The sequence below is a fragment of the Hemiscyllium ocellatum genome, chromosome 34, assembly GCF_020745735.1.
Source record: "Hemiscyllium ocellatum isolate sHemOce1 chromosome 34, sHemOce1.pat.X.cur, whole genome shotgun sequence".
Classification (NCBI taxonomy): domain Eukaryota; kingdom Metazoa; phylum Chordata; class Chondrichthyes; order Orectolobiformes; family Hemiscylliidae; genus Hemiscyllium; species Hemiscyllium ocellatum.
In genome coordinates, this window is record NC_083434.1 from 38249604 (window position 1) to 38275470 (window position 25867).

Genomic DNA, 25867 nt, shown 5'->3' on the forward strand with positions numbered 1-25867 from the left:
AAACCTTCCATACTCGGCAGCATCCTGGTAAATCTCTTCTGAACCCTCTCCAGCTTGATAATATCTTTCCTATAACTGGGCGGCCAGAACTGGACACAGTATTCCAGAAGAGGCCTCACCAGTGTCCTGTACAACCTCAACATAATGTCCCAATTGCTATACTCAAAGGACTGAGCAATGAAGGCAAGCGTGCCAAACACCTTTTTAATCATCCTGCCTTTATCTGATGCAAACTTTAAAGAATTATGTACCTGCACCCTTGGGTGTCTCTGTTCTACAACACTACCCATGACTCTACCATTAATTGTATAGTCCTACCCTTATTTGTTGTACCAAAATGCAATACCTCGCATTTATTCAGATTGAACTCCATCTAGCTCATTGACCCATTTGATCAAGATCTTTTTGTAATCTTAGAAAACCTTCTTCACTGTCTTCTATGCCACCAATTTTAGTGTCATCTGCAAACTTACTGACTATGCCTACTATATTCTCATCCAAATCATTTATATAAATGACATATAAAAGAGGACCCAGAACTGATCCTTGTGGAACACAGTGGTCACAGGCCTCCAATCTGAAAACCAACCCTTCACCATTACTCTCTGTCTCCTGCCAATAAGCCAATTATGTACCCAATTGGCAAGCTCACCCTGAATCCCATGTGACTTAACATTACCAATTAGTCTACCACGCGGAACCGTGTCAAAGGCTTTACTAAATTACAAATAAAAACGTCTACTGCTCTGACATCAACTTTCTTGGTAACTTCAAAAATGTCAGTTTGTGAGACATGATTTTCCTCGCATAAAACTGTCCCTACTCAATCTTTTGCCCCTCTAAATGAATCTATCTTTTATAATCACCTCCGACAATTTACCCACAACCAAAGTCGGACTCACAGGTATATAGTTCCCCGGTTTCTCCTTACAACCTTTCTTAAACAAAGGGGTACAACATTACCCACCCTCCAGTCATCAGGTATTTCACCCATATTTATAGATGATGCATATATTTCTGCAAGGGGTCTCGTAATTTCCTCCCTTACTTCCCACAATGTTTTGAGATACAATGGATCAGGTCCCAGAGATCTATCCACCTTTATATTCTGTAAGACGTCCTGAACTTCCTCTTTTGTAATGTGAACTGTTTTTAAAATTTCAAAGTTTATTTCTCAGTATAGTGGTTTCTCAATGTACTTTGAACCCATATTTTCTAACTATGCTGCCACAACTCTGAGTTGTTTCTGCTTTGTGGAAAAAGTATCAAGGCCAACACCAGGAAATGATATGGGTTGGAAAATATTCATCAAAGGCAGGAGTCAATTAAGACAGGAACTTTGTGAAGGGGAAATACATTCGAAGCCAATTCCATTGATTTGCTTTAATCTACCGACTGAGTATTTTTACAGTTATGTGTAGTAAATAGTTTATGCAAGGTAATGCCAAAACTAATATTTGAAATAATGATATGCAATAAAACCAAATATTCTTGTTGTTCAGATTCCATTTTACATATAATGGAAAGTGTTAAAATTCCTTCAAATTGTAAGCTTACTGGTTTCATTGCAACTCCTTTAAGACATTCCTGAAAACCACCACTTTAAGCATTTGATCATCTGGCACAGTACATCCTCACTATTAAAATTTGTTTCTAATGCTTCTATAAAGCATTTTACTGCTTTAATGGTGCCACACAGATATAGTTTGTTCTTGAACTCCTGTGGTGTTGTAAATAATGAATCAAAATTAAGGGAAATATTCTAGTAAAGAGGTGTATTGGGTGGGGGAGTAATAAAATTCAACCAAGAGCAGTGAATAAAAAGATAACAGATAGCAGGGGAGAAAGACTTTAAATAGTGGGAAAGGGAGGAAGAACAGGAGAGGACCAAAGTGTTGACTGTGACAAAAAGAAACAGTTGAAAGGGTTTATGTTGGTAAACAAAAAGGTAAGCAGCAGATAGCATTTGTGCAAGAGGGTTTACCTACAAGGCAGTGTGTGAAAAAAGTAAAAAGGAAGGATAACTCAGGAGATATTATTAGAGATGTTGGAAATCATGAGAACATGAAAACTAGCATAAGGGCCCCTTACCTGAATGCTCATAGCATTCGTAACAAGGTCAATGAGTTAATGGCACAAATCATCGCAAATGAATATGATTTAGTAACCATTACGGAGACATGATTACAGGATGGTCACGACTGGGTGTTAAATATCCAGGGGTATCAGACTGTTCGGAACGACGGACGGGTAGCTAAGAGATATGGCGTAGCTCTGATATTCAAGGATGACATCAGGGCGGTGCTGAGAGAATGAATAGGTTGAATCCATTTGGGTGGAAATTAGAAATTCTAAAAAAAAATGTCACTGATAGGCATAGTCTATAGGCCACCAAATAACAACATCACATGGGGCGGGCAATAAACAAAGGAATAACAAATGCCTGTAAAAATTGTATTGCAATTACTTTGGGGGATTTTAATCTACATGTCAGTTGGTCGAACCACATTGGTCAAGGTAGCCTTGAGAAAGAGTTCATTGAATATATCCATGATAGTTTTCTTGAACCATATGTAATGGAACTGACAAGAGAGCAAGCTATCTTAGATATGGTTATGTGTAATGAGACAGGAATAATTAATGACTTCATCATTCGGAATGCTCTTGGAAAGAGTGATCATAGTATGGTTGAACTTAGAATGGATGGAGAGTGTGAAGATAAGATGCAGTACCATGGTCCTGTACTTAAACAAGGGAGCCTATGAGGAAGGGCTTGGCTAAAGTAGACTGGAAAGAAAGTCTTTATGGTAAGACAGTTGATGAGCAGTGGAGGACTTTCAAAGTAATTTTTCAGAATGCTCAGCAAAAGTATATTCCAGTGAAAAGGAAGGACTGTAAGAAAAGGGGCAATCTGCCATGGGTGTCTGTGGAAATAAGAAAGGCTATCAAATCAAAAGAGAAGGCATACAAAGTGGCCAAAATCAACAGGAAACTAGAAGATTGGGAAAGCTTTAAAGGTCAACAGAAAGTCACAAAAAGAGCTATAAAGAAAAATAAGGTAGAACATAAAAAAACCTAGCACAGAATATAAAGACAAATAACAAAAGTTTCTATAAACATATAAAATGAAAAGAGTGGCTAAAGTAAACATTGGTCCTTTAGAGGATGAGAAGGGAAGGGTACTTAATCATGGGATATGATGAAATGGCCAAGGCATTGAATAGGTATTTTGTATAGGTCTTCACAGTGGAGAACACTAATAACATGTCAGTAATTGACAAAGAAACGAAGGTAGGCGATGACCTGGAAACAATCATCACGGGAGAGGTTGTGTTAGGCAAAATAATGGAGCTAAGGATAGACACGTCTCCTGGCCCTGATGGAGTTGTCAGGAGAAATAGCAAGTGCACTTGTGGTAATATTCCAAAATTTGCTGGACTCTGGGGTAGTTCCAGCAGATTGGAAAACAGCAAATATGATGCCACTGCTTAAAAAGGTGATGAGATAAAAATAGGGGAATTATAGACCATTTAGCTTAACTTCTGTCGTAGGGAAGATGCTTAAGTCTATTGTTAAGGAAAAAATAGCAAGGCATCTAGATAGAAATTGTCCCATTGGGCAGATGCAGCATGGGTACATGAAAGGCAGGCCATGCTTAACTAATCTTTTGGAATTCTGTGAAGACATTCTAAGCATGGTGGACAACTGGGACCCAGTGGATGTGGTGTACAAAGCTTCCAAAAAGCCTTTGACAGGGTGCCACACAAGAGACTGCTGCACATGATAAAGATGTATGGCGTTACAAGTAAAGTATTAGCATGGATAGAGGACTGGTTAACTAACAGGAAGCAAAGAGTGGGGATAAATGAGTGTTATTCTAGTTGACAATAAGTAACTATGGTGTGTCTCAGGGATCAGTGTTGGGACTGCAATTATTAACAATTTACATAGATGGAGGTGAACATGTGTTGCTGGAAAAGCACAGCAGGTCAGGCAGCATCCAAGGAACAGGAGGTTCGACTTTTCGGGCATGAGCCCTTCTTCAGGAATTTACATAGATGATTTGGAATTGGGGACCATGTGTCAAAGTTTCTCAAAGTTTGCAGATGACACTAGGATGAGTGGCAGAGCAAAGTGTGCAGAGGACTGTGAAAATTTTCAGAGGAACATAGATACTTTAAGTGAGTGAGCAAAGGTATGGCATTTGGAATACAATGTTAATAAATGTGAAGTCATCCATTTTGATAGGAGTAACAGTAAAAAGAATTATTACTTGAATGGAAAAAAATTGCAGCATGCTGCTGTGCAAAGGGACCTGGGTGCATGAATCACTAAAAGTTGGTCTGCAGGTACAACAGGTAATTAGAAAGGTGCAAATGGAATTTTCTCCTTCATTGCTAAAGGGATTGAGTTTAAAAGCAGCTGTATAAAGTGCTGGTGAGGCCACACCTGGAGTACTGCGTGCAGTTTTGGTCTCCTTACTTGAGAAAGGATGTACTGGAATTGGTGCAGAAGAGGTTCACTAGGTTGATTCCCGAGCTGAGGGTGTGGGTTATGAGGAGACAGAGTAGACTGGGATTATATTCATTGGAATTTAGAAGAATACGGGGGGATCTTATAGAAACATATAAAATTATGAAGGGGATAGATAAGATAGACATAGAGAGGATGTTTCCACTGGCAAGTGAAACTAGCTCGATTCCTGATGAAGGACTTTTGCCCGAAGCGTTGATTTTCCTGCTCCTCGGATGCTGCCTGACCTGCTGTGCTTTTCCAACACCACTCTAATCTAGACTCAAAATTAGGGGGAGCAGATTTAGGACTGAATTAAGAAGGAACCTCTTCATGCAGAGGGTTGCAGGTCAATAGCATTCCTTGCCCGGTGAATACTACTTCAGTAAATGTTTTTAAAGTAAAATAGTTTTTTTTAATGAAGGAATTAAGGGTTACGATGAGAGGGTAGGGAAGTGGAGCTGAGTCCATGAAAAAATAGGCCATGATCTTATTGAATGGTAGAGCAGGCTGACAGGGCCAGATGCATACTCCTGCTCCAAGTTCTTATATTCTGTATTTAGATCTTATGCTCCCCACTGGTTGGTTTGAAGGTAGGTAAAATCTGTCACGTGGCCTTCTGCCTGCCTACTTACCCCACACTGACTGAAATGTAGGCAATGTATGCTTGTCCCAATGGGTTTATTGACCATTTAAAGGCTTGGGTTGTTACCTGCAGTGAAGGGAGGACCAAACTATGTGGGAAACCCAGCAGCTTCAGCTATATGGGCTGGATCGGACAAGCTGATGGCCTCCTTTGGAGGCACCTGGGCCTAGCATTGGTCACCTCTTCAAGATTATCCCCACCCTTCAGCCCTCCAACACACCCACCCCACACTCTCAAAGGCACTGGGGGCAAACAGTAGCAAGGTAGCTCGTTGACATGGGACATGATAAAGCAGTCCTGGTTGAGAAGGTTTGGGGTGCTCGTGTCAGTATTCAGTGGCCCATGGAGTTGAAACAAAGCAATTTATCTGAGCTCTGAGGCAAATCCAACAGCTGTAATGTGATCTGTACTGCTAAGCACAATGGTGTTAAGGATGCATAAAATTTTGCAGATGCTGTTTTTAAAAAATAGTGTTACTGAGGCATGAACCATGAACAATCTATTTTTCAGATATTTAGACCCCAGATTATCACTGAAGAGTTTCTTGTCAGCTGTGGAGCATTGCTTGTAAGTAAAGAATTACTAATTGCCGTAATTGTTTTCCAATAAAAAGAATGAACATGGCTTTAAATATCATGCCCGATGACATCCTCAAGTTATCATATACTATCCGGAATCAATCAATCAATCATTTACTTTTGAAGCCCAGTCCAATACAAAAAAAACTCATATACAACAAGAACCCATAAGTACGAAATGAGATAAACAATCGATCTGTTCTTCAGAAGCATTACTGCATTCTACATTATTGAAGAAATAGAGTACAGGAAGTCCCCGGGTTATGAATGCCCGACTTACAAACGTCCCGTACTTACGAATCAATCTCTGGCTTCTCATTTTTAAAAATTATTTTGAAATATCAGACTCACGTACAATGTTGCGTCCTAACGAACAGGCGGACTAATTAGCTCGTATCTGTTCCGACTCTCACATTCGACTTACAAACGGTGGAAAAAACAGAACTTGTTCATAATATGGGACTGCTCTTTCATAAGGAATGAATCAAAAATTTATCTTTTTATTGTAAAGTGTTATGAATTATCATCCTCCAGTCATAATAATTGCTGCTCTTATTAGGTACTTCTCCATATAAATGTACAGATTGCTTTCTGACATTTTAATGGATCTGCACAACTTAAATGGCATTTAGTGACACCACTATTCCTCCTCTGAATGAGGATATCTATTTAATTCCAGACTCAGTCAAGTCTGGACTGTTGTGAGTGACTAGGCTTGATTCTATGAACATAATTTGGATGTAACTATCCGTTACTACATTCTGTGAGAGACATAACCTTGCTTTTATTGGGTGAAGTTGCTGTAATGTTTATCTGCTTCCTTTGTTAGTTTTTTTTAATAATGGACTTTGTTGACTTTGCTGTCATGCACATATAAATAAAGTGCTGAGTAAATCGCGTTTGCCAGCTGTAAGATATGCTATTTGATCTAAGTATTTCCACAACTACAATCCCATTTCCTACTCACTAATAGAGAGCAAGTCATCATCTGGTTTAATTGTATTGCAGCAGTTTTCACAGTAGCTTCACTAATTGGCTATGACATGATGCTGAATTTTTGAATGGACTTAAATACTCAAGTCTAACTATGTGCCTAATAAATACTTAGAAACTCTCTGCTTTTGCAGTCACTGTATTGCAAATCCTCAACTTCGCATAAAAAATGGAAATATGATTGCAAGCCGCCTGAATATTTAATTCAAAATTTTGTCCTCAAGCTTCTTTAGTTCAATAAAACAGATCTGCAGATGCTGCATATCGGAAATTGCTGGAAAAACTCAGCTGGTCAGGCAACATCTGTCGGGAAAAAGCAGAGTTAACATTTGAGTCCAGTGACCTTTGTTTAGAAGGGCAGGAAAAAGGGTATTTATAGTGCAGACAGGCTGATAGGGAGACGAGCAGATAGGTGGAAATGGAGCCGAGAGAGAGAGAGAGAGATGAAAGGGGAAAGCAAATAAGGGGATTATTGATATTAGGCTAGCACAGAAGAGAAGCTGAATAAATAATAATGAGCATAGGAATAAGAGAGAATGGGTAGACTGTACTGAAAACAACCCAAGTCATGTGATAATAGGACTAAGAGTAGATCAGAAAGGGTTGGCTGTGCTGAAAGCAGCCCTTGTCATGGGACCGGGTGTGGGGATGGGTAAAAAAACATGAATAGACAGAATCAATTTCTAAAGTTATTGAGCTCGATGCTGTGTCATAGAGGCTGCAGGGTCCCCAAGCTGCAACCATTTGCAGATACCCCTGCTGCTCTGGAACCTCCTCCCCTCCTTTTCCCTCTGACTTCATCCTTTCTTCTAACCCTACCTCTTGTCATGTATTTACTATTCTTTCTGACCTGTCACTCTCGATACTGAACTTTCTGTATTCAGCAAAGGTCTTAGTTTGTAACTCCCACAGTTACCTTGACTATCATCCTCAAGGCATGCTACCTGTAAGGTCTCCATTCCATTCTCTCATTTTCTCTGTTTCCATAACATCTGGTCTGATGCCACTTTCTGCAGGTGGGCCTCAGAAATATCCATCTGTTTCCTCAATTGAAGATTCCCTGCTACCTTGGGGGCCTTGACCAACCATTCTCCCATGCATCAACCTTCACTCTTTCTCTTCCCTCCCACAGCAGGGAGAGGGTCCTTCTGGTCTGCATTCAGAGAATCTTAAACTGTCATTTCTGCCACTTCCAATGAGATGTCATAACCAAACACATATTCCCTTGAAATGAATGCACGGAGGCCAGTATCATTTCACCAAATCTCCCTTTATTTAAACATGGAGATCCTAGCTTCCTCAGAGGCGGCTGTCAGAATGAACAGAACCTCTGATGCTGCCATTCATATCTGTTAGGCAGGGTCCCTGATTGGACCAGATTAGATTAGATTAGGTTCTGTACAGTATAAATCAGGCTCTTCGGCCCAATAAGTCCACACTGACCCTCCAAAAAGTAACCCACCCAGACCCATTCCCCTACCCTGTATTTACCCCTGACTAATGCACCTAATATCATGGGCAATTTAGCATGGGCAATTCACCTTACCTGCACATCTTTGGATTGTGGGAGGAAACCGGAGCACCCGAAGGAAACCCATGTAGACACTGCGAGAATGTGCAAACTTTACACAGTCGCCCAAGGCGGGAATTTAGCCTGGGTCACTGACGCTGTGAAGCAGCAGTGCTAACCACTGAGCCATCGTGCCACCCCAAATTAGTAGCCCCAGTCAGGGAGCTTGTATGAAATCTACTTGGCTGACCTTGTTACAATCACTATAAGGATCCAAGGAAGAAGGCTGGTTCTTTTTTTTGTTTTAGCTCCTCCTGGGCATTTTAGTACTGGGTCAGGTTTCTCGAACTCTGCCTCTGATAAGGGCATTATGTAACGTGCAGTATCTCACTTTGTGTGCCTGCAAACTCTTGGAAGAAATTAATTTTCCTTTTCACGTGACAAAGGCGTTGAGGGGGCAAAATCCGTCGTGTCCATCTCAAATTCCGAGGTATCGTCAATGCTTGACCAAAGAGGGAGAAGTCCCAGATTCCAGAATAGTTGGAAGGCCAGTTGAGGAGCCACGCACATTTTGCTCCTGCCCTGTTTGTGACTTTGCAGCTTTCGTCAATGCATGAAGAAAACGGTCTTTCTTTCTTAGCAGAGTTTTATGTCCAACATTGGTGATCCTGATGCTGTTTCACTCCAGGTCTGGGAAGGTAAGATTTAGCCTGATGCGGAGTCTTCTGGAGCTAACCTTGTTGTTGCAATAGGGGTGATTCTATAATCAAACAGGAGCTGGGACAGTTTGTGGACTGTTTCTTTCAGACTGCCTTAAAAGTTTGGACTGCTCTTCTGCCAGACAATTGGATGATGGATGGCATGGAGCTGCCCTTATATGTCAAATACCATTCAAATTTATGAAATACTCAAATTCCCTGCTGGTAAAGAAGGGCCCGTTATCTGTGACCAACACTTCCAAGAGTCCGTGTATTGCAAAAGATGCACTTTTTTTTATTGTCGACACTGTGTTTGATGAATGAACTCCACGCACGACCAGCCATTTTTAGTGGGTGTCCACAATGACTAAAAATATTGAGCCGCTGACAGGACCTGCATAGTTGGCGTGTAACTGAGGCCAGGGTTTACCTGGCCATTCCCACAAATGCGGGGAGCTAATGGCAGTATCTTTTGTCCTTTTTGGCACTCTGGGCACTGCATCACCAATGCTGCTATGTGTGCATCCAAGCCTGGCCAATCCATATAACATCTCACCAACATCTTTATTTTGAAAACCCCAAATGACCCTAGTGAAATTCAGTCAGTATCTGGTGGCAACCTTTGCTCAGGATGATCACTGTTGCACCCCATAATAATATACTGTCTTCTATTATGATCTGGTCTCTCAGATCCAATTGCTAAACTCAGCCGAAGGTACTGCCTTGTCGTCTTTAGGTAGGTCAACATGGGTTTGTGGTCATTATAATTACAAATTGATGACCAAAAAACTTTTGGTGGAACTTTCTATTCCAAATATGACTGCCAATCTTTCCTTTTCTATCTTAGCGCATTTATGCTCTGCATTAGCCGAAGTCCTGGATGTATATGCTATTGGGCGTTACTCTCCATTGGGCGACCTATGACCTAATACAATCCCAATGCCATACAGGGAAGCATCGCATGCCAGTACCAGATCTCATTTGGGATATAGATGTCAACATCTTAGCGGATGTTAGCTGTCTCTTCAGTTTGCTGAAGGCTACATCTTAGCTTCATGGCCATTTCCAAGGCTGACCCTTTCTTTAAGAGTTGATGCAACAGTGACAGGATGGAAGCCAGATTATGCATTAACTTTCCATAATAATTCATCAGTTCAAGAAAAGGCTTAAGTTCCGGTACAGGTGTGAGAGCCAAGGCATCTTTGATTGCCCTCACTTTATCTTCCAATTGGTGTAATCGGGTCTTGTCAACTTTTGTAACATGAGTATTAGAGATGTCCGGCACAAAAATAGACCCTTCAGTCTAACTTGTCTATGCCAACCAGATATCCTAACCTAATTTAGTCCCATATCCCTCTAAACCCTTCTTATTCATATACCCATCCAGATGCCTTTGAAATGTAATTGTACCAGCCACCACCACTTCCTCTGGCAGCTCATTCCATACAGACGCCACTCTTTGCGTGAAAAAGTTTCCCCAAGGGCCCTTTTAAATCCTTCTCCTCTCACCTTAAATCTATGCCCTCTGGTTTTGGACTCCCCTACCTTGGGTAAAGAATTTGACTGTTCACCCTTTGGGGTGCCTGGAACATATTTTCCCTTTCTAAGGCTTGTATCTGCTTGGGGAAAGTATTTAAGGACTATGTCCAAGTTCTCTAAGTGATCCTTATTGGTGTTCCCTATTATTAGCAGGTCATTTAGATAAGTGGCGACTTGGGGTAGACCTTATAAAATGTTAGGCGAAAGTGAGGACTGCAGATGCTGGAGATTAGAGTCGAGAGTGCGGTGCTGGAAAAGTACAGCAGGTTAGGCAACATTCGAGTAGCAGGAACATCGACGTTTCGGGCAAAAGCCCTTCATCAGCAATGTTCTCCACCTGCTCCACCTCCACCACCTCCACCTGGAAAATGTTCTCCACCTGCTGAAAAATTGCGCAAGCTGACAATAACCCGAGTGGCAAGCCATTGTGTTGGTACAAACCCTTACCAGTAATGATGGTAGCATACTTGTGGGAATCCCCACCTGATCACAAATATGAATGGCTCAAGTCCAGTTTTGTGAAGTGCACCCCCCCCATCTTCTTTGCATATAGTCTATGTGAGAGATTGTGTTTTTGTCCACCTATGAAAAGCGGTTGACCGTTTGTTTAAAAACCCCAGAAAAGGCAAACTGATCTGTCAGGCTTCACAATTAGTACGACCGGTGCTGCCCATTCCATAAACTGGGTTAGATTGAGGATTCCTTCACCTTTCATCCTTCTGATTTCTGCCTCTATTTCAGTCCATAAGGCAGTTTACACTGGGTGGGCCTTGCTGAACTGTGCAATTGCTTCCTAGTCAACATGTAAAGTGGACTTAGCTCCATTGATAGTCCCTAGACTATCCCGCAAAACCTCCAGATATTTAATTATGACTTTATTCAGGCAGACATTTTCTAGTTGAAAAATGTTGAGAGATTCTCAGTAGGTCTTTCAGAACCAATTTTGTCCCATCAAGCTTGGGTCCGAGCCTTTTACTTCAATCATTTGTAACTGAACCAGCCACATCTCATAAGAGACTAGAACAGAAGTTGAATCCTTACTCTGTAAAGGTTTCCCATGATAGGTTCTCAGTCTATCTGAAGTTTTGACCAAACGTAAGGGTTGGAGTCCAGAGTGAGTTTTGTTAAAGACTGGTTCTGCGATAACTGAAACAGCCACTCGGGTATCGACTTCCGTTAGAATCAGGTGACCATTTAACCAGATTTTTTTTTGGTTGGTTCTGATTTGAATGCTGCTAAGCAATTTAACTTCCAAACCAGATGTAGGTGGACTTTCCAAGGTGTGCACTCTTCTAGATACTGGCCTATGAGTTCTTCAGTTTAGGTCCAGTGGGACTGTTTTTGCTGTCTAGAATCTGCATTGGCAACAACTGCAATAGCTTGTCAATCCAGATCCTAAAGATAATTTTAACATGGAGCTGTGATTTAGCTTTGTTTTGCAAAAGACTGGCCTAGCGTCCCTGTGTTTCTGTATGTTCTGTCCCTGTATGTTTTGAGTGTGTCTGTGCAATTGCCTTCACTCAAGTGGTGTTCCCCAAGCTTATTTGGACTGGCAAGGATGTTAATTTCCGTCAAAAAATACTGCAAAGCATTTACTCACTTGCCACATTTTTAATGATAATGTCAATTGTAGTGCCTGTTTGAAGTCCAGTTGGGCTTCAGCTAGTAGATACTTTTGCATAGTTACATCATTAATCCCACATTCCAAATGGTCTCTCGGCATTTCATGACGGATTAAACTCAAGTCACATGCTTCTACCAGTCGTCTTAACCTTCTCAAAAATCCTGTTACGAATTCCTCTGGTTCAAGAATTGCCGAGTAAAACCAATAGTGTCTCAGAATTAGAGGAGGCTTGAGGTCATTATATTCCTTAACTAAATCCATCACCTCATGAAAGGTTTTCATATCTGGAGCCTTAGAGAAAGTTAGGCTCCTTATAACTGAAAAAAAACCTGCAGGTCCACAAGCTGTCAGGAGAACTACTCGATGCTTTTCATTTGCCCGGAAAAAATAATGCGTTCTTTCCACGTACTGGGCCCAATCTTTGACGGCAGGATCGAACGAGTCAAGCTTCCAGATAGTACATGATGCCAGCAATGCTTATCCCAACTCAAAGATGGCTGGTGCGAATGAATTTCTTCAGAAGAGTTTTTTTTTCTCTCACTGCCACTGTAATAACTCCACTGAGGATAGTATCCCTTCATCAAGTTACCTTTTATATACACGTTCATAGTGCTTGACACTGGTCCGACTTCCTCAGAGCCAACTGGGTGAAGAGAACTTCTGACACTCCTGTTTCTATATTTTTTTAAAACTAAAAAGAGCAAATCTCCTGTTTTTTTTTCCTTTTTCCCCTTTTTTCTTTTTTCTTTTTTTTAAACTCTCTTTTGTGTATGTGCAGGTGTGAGACACAATGAAAGACAACATTATACAAATCTTTATTCAATTTACACCAAGAAAAGAAACACCAGGGTGGCCAGTGACAAGCAATGCCCTCCTCGTCAAAGGGCAATGCTGCTTGATCAAAAAAGTGAAAGGGAGGGTAGGGATTTTCTTTTCTTTTTTTTTCTTCCTTCCTTCCTTCTCTGAGATCTCTGGATGTGGAGCAGCTGGTCCAAAGACAGTCCCCTTCCTCTCAGACACAGTCAAGGAGGAGAGTCCTTACACACACACACACACACACACACACACACACACTGACCCAGCTCCCTCAGAGCTAACTCTCAGCGTGAACAAAACCTCTGACATTCTTGTTTATTTTTTTCTTTCCTTTCTTTTTTTTTCTTTTTCTTTCTTTAAAACCCCCACACTACCGCCTAACTGCGGTAGTGCGTTTTTTTCCCCAGCACCCATGTTGTGTGTGCGCAGGTGTGAGACACAGCGAGAGACACAAGGTGCACGAATCTTTATTCAATTTCCACCACCAGGAAGAAAGGAAACACCCAAGTGGCCAGTGACAAGCAGTGCCCTTCACAACAAAGGGCAATGCTGTGTGATCAAGCAGTGAAGGGGAGGACAGGGATCAGGAAGGGTAGGGATATTTGTCAGCCTGTGCTGCCTGATTGGATGAGGTCAACAGTCCCAATCAAGGAACTCATATTTTATGAGGTCCATCTGGCTGACCTCATTACAATCACTACAAACAGGTGTTAAGCTAACTGGCCTTTAGTAACCTTTATTCCTCACTTTCCTTTTGGTTTCATAAATTACATATAAGGTGTTATTTTGGCAGTTTTCCAATTCTCTGCAAGTTTTCCAGCCTTCACTTTAGTCCCTTTAGCCCCTTCGTTATTTTGTATGTTTGTGATGCGATTAGTAGCTTCTGCTCTGAAGACTGGTGCAAAGTATTTGTTCAACTCCTCCGCCATTTCCTAACTCACCATTCTCATTTCACTAACCGTTGCTGTCTAAGAGGCCAGTGATAACATTTATCTTTCTTTTCCTTATTTATTTGAAGAAGGTTTTACTGGATTTATGGTACTTGCTAGTTTATTTTTTCCCTTATTTTTATTTTGGGTCATCCTTTGTTGACATTTAAAACTTCCCCATTCTTCTGATTTATCATTTTGCCACGCTGTATACTTCTCTTTCAGTTTGATAATGTGCTTAATTTCTCGGTTAACCATGGTTGGTTTAACCCCTTCCGAGAATCTTCGTCCTCACTGGGATTTATCTTTGATCTGAGTCATGAGCTTTTTTATTAAATGTTTGCCATTGTTCACTGGCTGTCCTTACTGCTAAACCCCTTTCCGAGTCATAGATTTGTCGCCAATCCTTATAACTCAGACTTTCTATTTCTGGCAACATTCTTGTAAATCTTTTTTGAGCGCTCTCCAGTTTAATAATATCCTTCTTATAGGGGCAACTAGAACTGTACATAGTACTCCAGAAGAGGCCTCACCGACTCTATGACTCTTATTTCCAAAAAATAATTTAGGTCACAGGTTTATTTTCACAGTTTCAAATAAGGGCACTGTTTGTAGATCCTGACATTGCATTCACACCTTGCAGCTCCAGATATCCCAGGTTTTGGCAATTAGGTTTGCTTATGTTCTATATTTCCTCATTTTTGCCAGTTAACATTCACATAGGAGCTCCAACACTTGTCACTGTTAGCATGGAATAAGACAAGACTTGAAAAAGGAAATTATCTTCTGCATTGAGCATCATAGCTGCTGAAAGCATTGACAGGAAGTGTATGTAATATCCAAAGTCAAAAGTTTGTGAAATAAATAAATTTAGGATTGATAAATTTTTGCCTGTTAAATTATATACGCTTCTTCTGTGTTTGCTGCAAACATAATGAGGACTACACATTTTAAAATATCGCAACATGACCTTTGCATGTTGGTTTGTTTTCAGAATCACATTAAATCTATCGATTCTGGAGAGACAAATTTAGAAAGTGCAGTAGGTAAGTACATCATTTTAATTTAAATTTTTCCCACATTTGTCTAATTTTCATATAGACAGGTTTCTGACATCATAGCATGGGATGTGACAAAAATGAGGAAACATTCTTACAATAAGATAAGTGTGTCTTGAATTTTTAGCAACTTTGCTATTTGGAACACTTGGTGCTAGCATTTTGGCACAGATCACAGAGGCAAATGTCTTATTTGAGGAGAATTCAAAGGGTTATGAATCTTTGGAATTTTTTACCTCAGAGTCCTGTGGAAACTCAATCACTGAGTATGTTCAGAGATTGACAAGTTTCAAAATACAGTGATCTAAAGGAATTGAATTGAATTTATTGTCACTTGTACCAAGGCGCAGTGAAAAGCTTTGTCTTGCAAGCAATACAGGTAGGTCACAGATTTAAGTAGCATAGATAAGTAAATAATAGGTAAACAGCAGCAAAAACAAAAACACAGGTACAGGCGAATGTTAAGAGTTTGTGAGTCCATTCAGTATCCTAACAACAGTAGGGTAGAAACTTACAAAACCGGCTGGTGTGTGTGTTCAGGCATCTATACCTTCTCCCCACTGGTAGAGGATGTAGAGAAGCATTACCAGGGTGGGATGGATATTTGAGAATACTAGCGGTCTTTCCTTGACAGCGGGCCTGGTAGATGGATTCTGTAGATGGGAGGTTGGCCTTTGTGATTGTCCGGGCCGAGTTCACCACTCTGTAACCGTCTCCAATCTTGAATGGTACACTTATCATACCAGGTAGTGATACATCCTGACAGCATGCTCTTGATGGCGTACATATAAAAATTGGCAATTCACTGTCATGCCAAATTTCCTCAGCTGCCTGAGGAAGAAGAGCCTTTGTTACCAGTGAGTCCACATGAAAAGTCCAAGAAAGCTTGTTGTGCATGACCACTCCCAGGAGCTTGACACTCCACTCGTTCCACCTCTGTTCTGTTAATGTATGGGGGGGCATGAGTAACATCCCGCTGAAAGTCAATAATGAGTTCCCTGGTTTTGCAAGTATTGAGAGCTAGGTTGTTCTCAGTGCACCATTTTTCCAGATCTTCCACTTCCTGTCGGTAGTCTGTTTCGTCACCATCTGAGATTTGACGTGGTGGTAAATGGCATTAGTCTGGTATTTGGCAATGCAGTCATGGTATACATTAAGTACAGTAGAGGGCTGAGAAAGCACCCCTGGGGGGCTCCAGTGTTGAGTGTTAGTGAGGATGAAATATTGTCCCTAGTCTTCACTGTTTGTGGTCTGTGGGTCAGGAAACTGAGGATCCAGTTGTAGAGAGTGGAGTTTAGTACAAGATCATGAAGTTTAGAAATCATTCTCGAGGGGATAATAGTGTAGAAGGCTGAACTGTAGTCAATGAATAGGATTCTTACGTAGCTGTTCTTGGTGTCAAGATGTTCTAGGGAAGAGTGAAGGGCAAGTGATATGGCATCTGATGTGGATCTGTTGGTCCGATAGGCAAATTGGAGTGGGTCAAGAGTAGTGGGGAAGCTGGAGATGATTAATGCCATGAACCAGCCTTTCAAAGCACTTCATGACCATTGAAGTTAGGGCCACTGGGTGGTCGTCATTGAGACATGCTGCCTTCTTAGGAATTTGGGAATAGTGTGGGGAAAAGCCATTGAGGTAGATGATCAGGGGTGGCACGGTGGCTTAGTGGTTAGCATTGTTGCCTCACAGCATCAGGGACCCAGGTTTGATTCCTATCTTGGATGACTTTCTGTGTGGAGTTTGCACATTTTCCCCATGTCTGTGTGGGTTTCTTCGGAGAAAGTGAGGACTGCAGAGCTGAAAATGTGTTGCTGGAAAAGCGCAGCAGGTCAGGCAGTATCCAAGGAGCAGGAGAATCGACGTTTCGGGCATGAGCCCTTCTTCAGGAATGAGGATAGTTAGATTACTTACAGTGTGGAAACAGGCCCTTCGGCCCAACAAGTCCACACCGACCTGCCGAAGCACAACCCACCCATACCCCTACCCCTTTACCTAACACTACGGGCAATTTAGCATAGCCAACTCAACTGACCTGCACATCTTTGGAGTGTGGGAGGAACCCCACGCACACACGGGGAGAATGTGCAAACTCCACACAGTCAGTTGCCTGAGTCGGGAATTGAACCCAGGTCTCTGACGCTGTGAAGCAGCAGTGCTAACCACCGTGCCGCCCACAAAGAGTGTGCCATGCAGGCTAAGATAAAAGGTAGGGAGGAAGGACTTGGGGGAGGGGCGTTGGAAATGCGATAGGTGGAAAGGGGTTAAGGTGAGGGTGATGGGCCGGGGTGGGGGCGGAGAGGTCAGGAAAAAGATTGCAGGCTAGGAAGGTGGTGCTGAGTTCGAGGGTTGGGACTGAGACAAGGTGGGGGGAGGGGAAATGAGGAAACTGGAGAAATCTGAGTTCATCCCTTGTGGTTGGAGGGTTCCTAGGCGGAAGATGAGGCGCTCTTCCTCCAGCCATCGTGTTGCTATGGTCTGGTGATGGAGGAGTCCAAGGGCCTGCATGTTCTTGGTGGAGTGGGAGGGGGACATCCCAGAATTGTCATTCCTCCCTTCATTACTTTCAAATCTGACTGTTCCTCCACATTTGACTCTCTACACATGAGACCATCTAAAAATCTGCTGTTTATCTTTTCTGCTTATCTTTCATCCCTACACTCACTGACTTATGTTGGCTTCTGGTCAAGCAACTACCTTGATTTTAAAGTTCTTGTCCTGTTTTATATCCTCTATGGCTTTGCCTTTATCACAGTAATCCTCCTTAGTCTCAGTAACCCACCAAAAATATCTGGTCTCTCACGCTTCTTTGATTTCAATCATTTCACCATTGGTGACCACCCTTTCAGTCGCCTGGCCTCTGAGCTTTAGATTCTCCTCCCAACACCTTTTTTTTTGGTATTTTCTTTTCCTCATGAAACTACCAGTGTAACCAAACTTTTGGCCATCTGAACTCATGTGACCTTTGTCTTGTAATACTTCTCTAAAGCACCTGGGGACATTACCTGCCAACATCAAAAATGCTGCATAAATTCAAGTTCATCTCCTTTGTGGCCCCTAACCTCAATAGGTCAGAGAAACTGACATGGGCTCAGTAGTGGTTTTGTGGGCATCAACAATGTTTTTTTGCGGAATGGCTATTTATCTTGATAATAACCTGCAATACAGCAACCAATGTAGCTTCAAAATGAGAAGATATTAGTTGTCCAGCCCAGCTGAAATTACAGAAATGCTCACAAACCATGCATTAACCTGGAATCCTTTGCTTAGCTGCAAGTTGAAATGAACAAGTGATATATCTGGAGCCTGCATTCTGTTTTTGGAGAGTAAAATTTGACAGGATGATAAAGACTATCATGCAAGATATATATTTAGCATTTTTCAGAAAATATGTTTTTTGAATAATATTTTGCTTTTAATTTCAACCTTAGGTCAAACTGGTTCAGAAGAATTTATCAGAATAGTTTTCTCATCATGGGAGGCCATTACTCAGCATCCAGTGCTACTAACTACCTACCATTCTACCGTAAGTAATACATATCAGCATATACAAGTAAATCTATGTGAGCAATATCTGTGGATTTTGATCCTGAAAGTACATGTTACTAATTTAGTAAAGCAGCCATGCATGTCAGACATCATTCATCAGAGAGTATCATTTATGTTTCATATTGTTGTAAGCACAGCAGAGTCACTTGGATGGAGTGGTTAGGACTAAGACCTTCAGCTAATTTTAGTTCCACTAACCAATTGTAGAATCCCTTCTCCAACCTATAACTAATCAACTGCCTCAGCACAGCACAGGGATGAAATGTGGAACTTTCTTTGCCTGTGACTCAAGTGTTGACATTGCCCTAATCAACTACATACTGCAGTACACAGCAGTTCTTTACAGCTAGTTGGTCAATTAAATAGCTATTTTAGCCCAATTATCAAATTTCTGTAACAAAACTCAATGATACGGCTAGTTAGAACCTCCTGCACATATATGCCAGATGTGTTTCTTGTTTCTGAAAGAACTGCGGATGCTGGAAATCAGAAACAAAATTGTTGGAAAAACTGAGCAGGTCTGGCACATCGGTGGAGAGAAATCAGAGTTAACATTTCGGGTCCAGTGACTCTTCCTTGGAACAGGAAGGGTTACTGGATCCAAAATGTTAACTCTGATTTCTCTCCACAGAGCTTAAAAATGTGTTGCTGGAAAAGCGCAGCAGGTCAGGCAGCATCAAAGAAACAGGAAAATCGACGATTCGGGCATAAGCCTTCTTCAGGAAGACGAAGATGCTGCACAGGTGCTGCCAGACCTGTTCAGCTATCCCAGCAATTTCTGTTTTTGTGTCTCTTACTTATGATCTGGAGATGCCGGTATTGGACTGCTGGCGCTCCAAAAGCAAGTGTTTCCAATTAAATCTGTTGGACTGTAACCTGGTGTTGTGTGATTTTTAACTCCATTCCTTGCAGACAGCATGTAATGGAAATGCAAGGTAGGCTTTATTCCCTAGCCCCGAGCCACAGCCAAGCCAAGTTCAGATGTGGGATGTACCATTTTGTTTGGCAGGAGGATATTTAATGGGGAACCTGCTTTCTTACTGACTCTCCATCCATCCCTGATCAATCTCAGAGCTGCATAGTGCCCTTCTTACTGTAACCCTGAGATAGCCACTTGAGTGCCTTATGATTTTATAGGATTGAGGTGGTTGTGGGCCAGTGCTTGAAATGGAGAATTACAACTGACAGGGTGGTCTGTTCCCCTGCAAAGTGAAAAGCTAATATCAGTTTTTAGATGGTTGCCCAAATCCTCTTGAGCTCTTTCTCCATAAATCAGCATCAGTCAACACAGTACAGTTCTCTAAACGCTTTCTAGAAGTCTAAGTAAATGAAGTAGACATAGGCCATACTGCTCAGATAAAACCTGCATCGGCTTAATCCTTTCAAAGCCAGATGGAGGTGGAGGCCATGCTTGATGAGGGCATCATCGAACCAAGCCAGAGCAAATGGAGTTCGCCGATCATCTTAGTTCCCAAACAGAACGGGATTCAGCGATTCTGTGTGGATTATTGGAAGGTCAACAGCATTACAAAATTGGACTCCTATCCAATTCCTACATTGGAAGATTGTCTTGAGAAAGTCAGACAAGCCAGTTACATCTCCAAGTTGGACTTAATGCGTGGTCACTGGCATGTACCTTTATTAGAGACGGGGAAAGAAATTTCTGCGTTTGTAACCTCAAATGGGCTATATCAGTTTGAAGTGATGCCTTTTGGAATGAAGAATGCACCCGCCACATTCCAAAGAATCATGAACAGAGTTGTGGCTGGGATAACAAACTGTGCAGTCTATTTGGATGATGTAATGATCTTTAGTAAGTCCTGGAAAGATCACATTGTACAGTTAGCAGAGCTCTTTGAATAACTACAAGAAGCAAAACTGGTGATAAACTTAAATAAAACAGAATTCACGAAAGCAGAGGTGACGTTCTTGGGACGTAACATCGGTTATGGAAGATTGACTCCATGGAATGCAAAGACAAAGGCCATCAAGGAATTTATACAACCAACCTCCAAGAAAGAGGTACTTTGATTCTTAGGACTCAGCAGATTCTATCGGAAGTTTGTTCCAAACTTCAGCAGTGTAGTGGCACTGTTAACCTTTTTGCTGAAGAAGAACACAAAGTTTCAGTGGACGGAACTATGCCAGGAGGCATTCGACCATTTGAAATCAATATTAACCACTAAACCAGTTTTAGCTACACCAAGCCTTTCAAAACCTTTTAAAGTCGCTATTGATGCTAGTGACATAGGAGTTGTAGCTGTACTCCTACAGGAAGATGAGGATGGGATTGAACTGCCTGTTGGTTACTTTTCGAAGACCATCAACATCCGCCAGAGGCAATATTCCACAATAGCAAAGGAACTATTGAGTTTGGTACTGGCCTTACAATATCTTAATGTGTATGTCACAAACCATGTGTCGGAGACGGTTGTATGTATGGATCACAATCCACTTACATTCTTAGAATGCTTTAAAGACAAAACATGAGACTATTTCATTGGAGTCTTATGCTACAGACTTTTAATTTTAAAATCATTCATGTTGCGGGTCAGAAGAATGTAATCGAAGATATGTTATCAAAGATTTAACTGATAGAGTTTAGATGAGATTTGTTCTTATTTAATGTTTTATATATGTACAGGTTTTTGAGAAGAAGTTAAGGTGAACTTATATCAATGTTTTCTGTATGTTAAGGTAATGTGTTTAAAAAGTAGAGGAAGAAAATGAAGCCATCTTTTCATTATGATAGTTCTTTTTTTTCTTAAGGGGGGAGGTGTAATAAAGATGTACTGTACCTTTATCAGAGTTAAAAACAACAGAACTACCTGACAGAACCAAGTGTTTTGAAAAGAAATATAATGTAACATTTGATCAAACATCTCGATTAGCTGGTTGCCTGGAAATGACAAAACAGATTCAAATTAAGCCAATCAGTTTAAATTATACCCAAAATACAAAACTCCAATCCAGTTTGAATTTAGTATATTGACAATCTTAAAAACCAATGACACAAACCAATATGCTGAGGGGATAAGACTGGGGAAAATTGAACAGTTGAGAGGAGAACTGCCAAGCCCCAGCATGTAAAAAGATTGCAGAAAAATATCTCTCGAAACATACCTTTATCAATCAGTAACCTGTGAAGCAGAAATCCCGAGGATGAAGGAAAGAAGACTGGAATTCAGAGAAAATGAAAGCAGCTTGGTTTTGAGGTAAAAGTTTTGTTTTGTAAACCATAATCAGAAGTTTTATTGGATTAGTATTATAGAAGGGAAGGTAACAATTAGGTTAGAGTAAGGAATTGTAAATAGTTGTATGTTAATTATTCTCTATTATGCTTTAAGAAATAAAGTTATTAATTTTTACTTTAACTAGTTCTTGGCCTATCGAAGTTTCACAAATTACTGCACAGGATAAACCTTTTCTGTGTTGCTGGTTTTGAATTAAGCAAGAGAGTTTACCCTGTGTTGTAACATTACCCAAGGGAGTCGATTTATCTGGTCTACCATAAAAGAATTAACAGACCTGAATAAAATTGTGCAATTCTAATCTGTCCTGCTTTCATCAGTATTTCCATATGCATTTCATCAACTAGCTCTTAAACATTCAGATTTTTAATGACATGCATAGGAGTTATTGTTAGTTTGTCCAGTATCTGATCATTCCTGTAGTAATGTTGCATCTGTGGAGAATATTGTTCCTGTATTGAGTGTTTGATTAGAACAACACATTTGGCTTTCAGATCGAGTATTACTGCTGGTTTTATGACTTCTAAAGCAAATCAAGTTGTTGTTGCTAGGATTTTGATTCAAGTGACAACTGCTTCTTGTTTTACATCTCAATCCTGTTGTACAGCCTTAACAGTGAGATTGAGTAGATCTTCAAAGTCTGAGAAAAGAATTAGGCAAGAACTTTGCTAAATAGTTCACAATTTCAACAAATTGTTCCACCGCTTTTACATCTATTGGTCACTGCTTCTCTGCAATAGCTCTGACCTTGTCGGTGTCTGTGACATATTTTTTTGCTGCCAGTACATGACCTATGTACCTGATTCAGATATTTTCAATTGTATGTTTTTCTTGCTCCATTCTTTTTTCTCAAAATACTTCTTTTTCTGTTGTACTGTGATGACTACCTTTCTGATTTTACTTGGTGAGCATCAACTGCCAGATCCTCAAAGAATGATTTCTTGGCATTCTTGTTCTTCCCATTTTTTAGGGCCACCTGACTAATGAAGCTGCTAGTCCCCCAGTCTTTTTAGGCTTTACTTGAGGGTAGCAGAAACTCTGTTTGGCAGGTGGTGAGTTGGTCTCACATTCTTATTTACTTTGACATGATGTTCACCAGGGAGCTATTCAAGGCCTGTAAGAATCTCCTGTGATCTTCTCGGATCTGTTCAGCAGTCAATAGTTTAGTAGCTTGCAAAACACTCATTTCATATCTCTTTTGACATAAGGAGAGTTATCAGTCTAAGCTTTAGACTTGCTACAACTTGGAAAGTGAATTTTGTTTAACATCTATGATATGGAATTCTAGATCTTAATTTTTCCCCATTATATAACCCTCAATTTATTTGCTATTTTGGGTGAGTATTGTTCCATCGTACACCCTCAATCTTATTTTCAAGGGCTTAATTTTTGAGGCACCATCTTGATCTACTTCACAGAGCTCTGTGAAATTCATGATTTCGCACAAGCATCTGTGTCTAACATTGACATGTTGCTCTCTTTCTGAGGTCACCATCTAACAGTCAGAAACTAAGGCCTGACAAGTGCAACCTGTTGCCTGGTGTAGCGTTTATCAGAATGATCAGTTGACATCTCTGCTGTGACCATCTTTATCAGCTTGCGTTTGCTCCTATCTAGCTAAACACTTGTATGCAAAGAGATTCAGTAACATACTGATGAAACACTGCGTTCCAAAGCTGGACTCACTTTCTTTTCTTTTGTGTGATGCCCTCTGCAATAATTACATCCCGTACTCTGGACAAGATCTTTCAGCTGGCTTTTCTGCATATATCTGTTCCATTTTCTCACCATATTGTTCTTGTTTAGACTGGAAGGTGTCTCAGCATAATGCAAAGCTTTGCTTTTTCTCAGGTTCCAGCTGATGATTGCCAATTTCAGAGTTTCTGCATGCATTGATAACTTTCTTGAGAGCACATTTCATCCTTTTCAGAAGACATGATTTCACAGGAGGATTTCAGGATTGTGCCTAAGACAATTTTATCGCAATTCTACTGTGCCTCGATGCTGAACACATACAATTGATAGATAGCATTAAAATGGAGCTTAATCTGCTCCGTAGTGAGGTTTAGAGTGAAGTACAGATCATAACACTCTTTTCTAAACACTGACAAGATGGTCAGTTACTTGCATTTTTAATCAAGTCTGTAGCTATATCAAATAATGGAATCTTATAGAATGAATATTAGTGAAATTCATATCAAAACTGGATGAGAGGTTTGGCAAGGTCTTTCTTGATATTGAGAGTTTCTTGCTCCATCTTTTATGCTTTTGCTAAATGACAAAGTGAGCTTCTCACTAGGTAGTGGTGAATGCCAATTAAGAGGGAATTGTAGCTTGTTAAACAACTTGTTAATGACACAACTTGCCTCACTAAAAGTTAGCTTCTTATCTAATCATATATGCCAATCAATCACACATCAAGTAAACTGCATATTGAAATCAGAGCAGGTACCAAGTTACTTCAGCTTGCTGCTGGCAATGAGAAGCTAACATGTTGATTGATAATCTCCATGGGCACCAGCCACATGCACCATTCATTAATAGACATTGGCATCAAACACTTGCCAAGCTCTCATGACCATCATGGCACCTCTCTAGTATATATTTGCAGGATGCTTGGGAATCACAGATGTGCATTGCAGGGCATACTGGTAAGTGGGGTGAAAAGCTGCAGTTTGGACAATTTGTATGCAAGGACAAGCTCTCAGATTGGACCAGACAGCATCTCAGGACTAGTCACTTGCTCTCTCTGTACTTGCTCACTTAGCATTTAGCAGATAGTTTGCATCTCTGCCCATCTTGTACTGTCTTGTCTGCCATGGCAGTTAGTGTGTTGGCACTTCACCCAAAGCCAAAGGCCATCAGTACTGCCAATAGCTCCCCATCATTTGTGAAACTTCCAAGAGTACTGTGGGATGAGGGGAACATCGCTGCATTATATGTCATTGAGTATGACAATGGATTTTAATGAATGCAATGGAAAGTGGGACGGTTGAAGTGGGTGTGGGATAAAAAGGGGGATCAGAACACAGCTGCCTCTCCCTTTTGGATACAAAATATACTGGTCACATCACTGGCACAGCATCTTCATCAAATTCAAGCACATGTTACAATCAGGACCATGATGGAACAAATGATAGGTTTAGTGAAGGTATGGTTCCATGGCTTGCAGCAATCTGGTAGGGGGTGTCTTCAAATATAGTCTGAACAGGGTACATTACACCACCCTGGCAGGCCATGTTCTGTACAATCAGAACAAGCAACAAGGTGATGTGGTGAATGGTGAAAAGCAAGGGTAATGGGAGCAATCTTCCAAGGAGGAGAGTGAAGACAGTGAACTACAGGAAGCTCTTCTTGTGAATGACAGAGCTCATCTGAATTGGTGTAGTTCTGTTCGCTGAGTTGGGAGGTTTTCTTGCCAGCGTTTCGCCCCCTTTCTAGGTGACATCTTCAGTGCTTAGAAGCCTACTAGGGATAGCTGGTCATGTCGTTTCGTGGCCAGTTGGTGTTTATGGATGCGGGTTGTTAGCTGTCTTCCTGTTTGTCCTATGTAGTGTTTTGTGCAGTCCTTGCATGGGATTTTTTCTTTGCAAGGACTGCACAAAACACTACATAGGACAAACAGGAAGACAGCTAACAACCCGCATCCATGAACACCAACTGGCCACGAAACGACACGACCAGCTATCCCTAGTAGCCATACACTCAGATGACAAACAACATGAATTCGATTGGGACAACACCACCATTATAGAACAGAACAGCCAGGGAATTCCTAGAAGCATGGCACTCATCCACGAATTCGATCAACAGACACATCGTCCTAGACCCTATATACCGGCCACTGCAGCGGACAGCTACTGACAACCGGAAGCGGCAGATTCAAACCAGTATAAATGCCGGAGGAATCAGCACAGAAGCACTTCACAGGAGGCTCCCAAGCACTGAGGATGTCACCTAGAAAGGGGACGAAACGTTTACAAGAAAAACTCCCAGCTCGGCGAACAGAACTACAATAACGAGTACCCGAGCTACAAATCTTCTCACAAACTTTGATCATCTGAATTGGAGCTATAAGGCAGGCAGGACCTGATTGACCATGAGACTAGTAGATGTTCGTTGGGTGGAGAATACATTGTGCACTGTGACATTTAGTTCACATAGTGG

At 41.1% G+C, this 25867-nt stretch overlaps 1 protein-coding gene across 8 annotated transcripts in view; it reads left to right on the forward strand.

Moving 5' to 3' along the window:
- ulk4 (unc-51 like kinase 4) overlaps positions 1-25867 on the forward strand; it is a 496983-nt gene that overhangs the window by 211093 nt on the left and 260023 nt on the right. For all 8 annotated transcript variants that reach the window (XM_060850207.1, XM_060850208.1, XM_060850213.1 and 5 more), the window contains 3 exons: positions 5669-5725; positions 14840-14891; positions 18332-18426. In XM_060850207.1, the coding sequence (XP_060706190.1) occupies positions 5669-5725; positions 14840-14891; positions 18332-18426 (204 nt within the window). The remainder of the gene's footprint in view (positions 1-5668; positions 5726-14839; positions 14892-18331; positions 18427-25867) is intronic.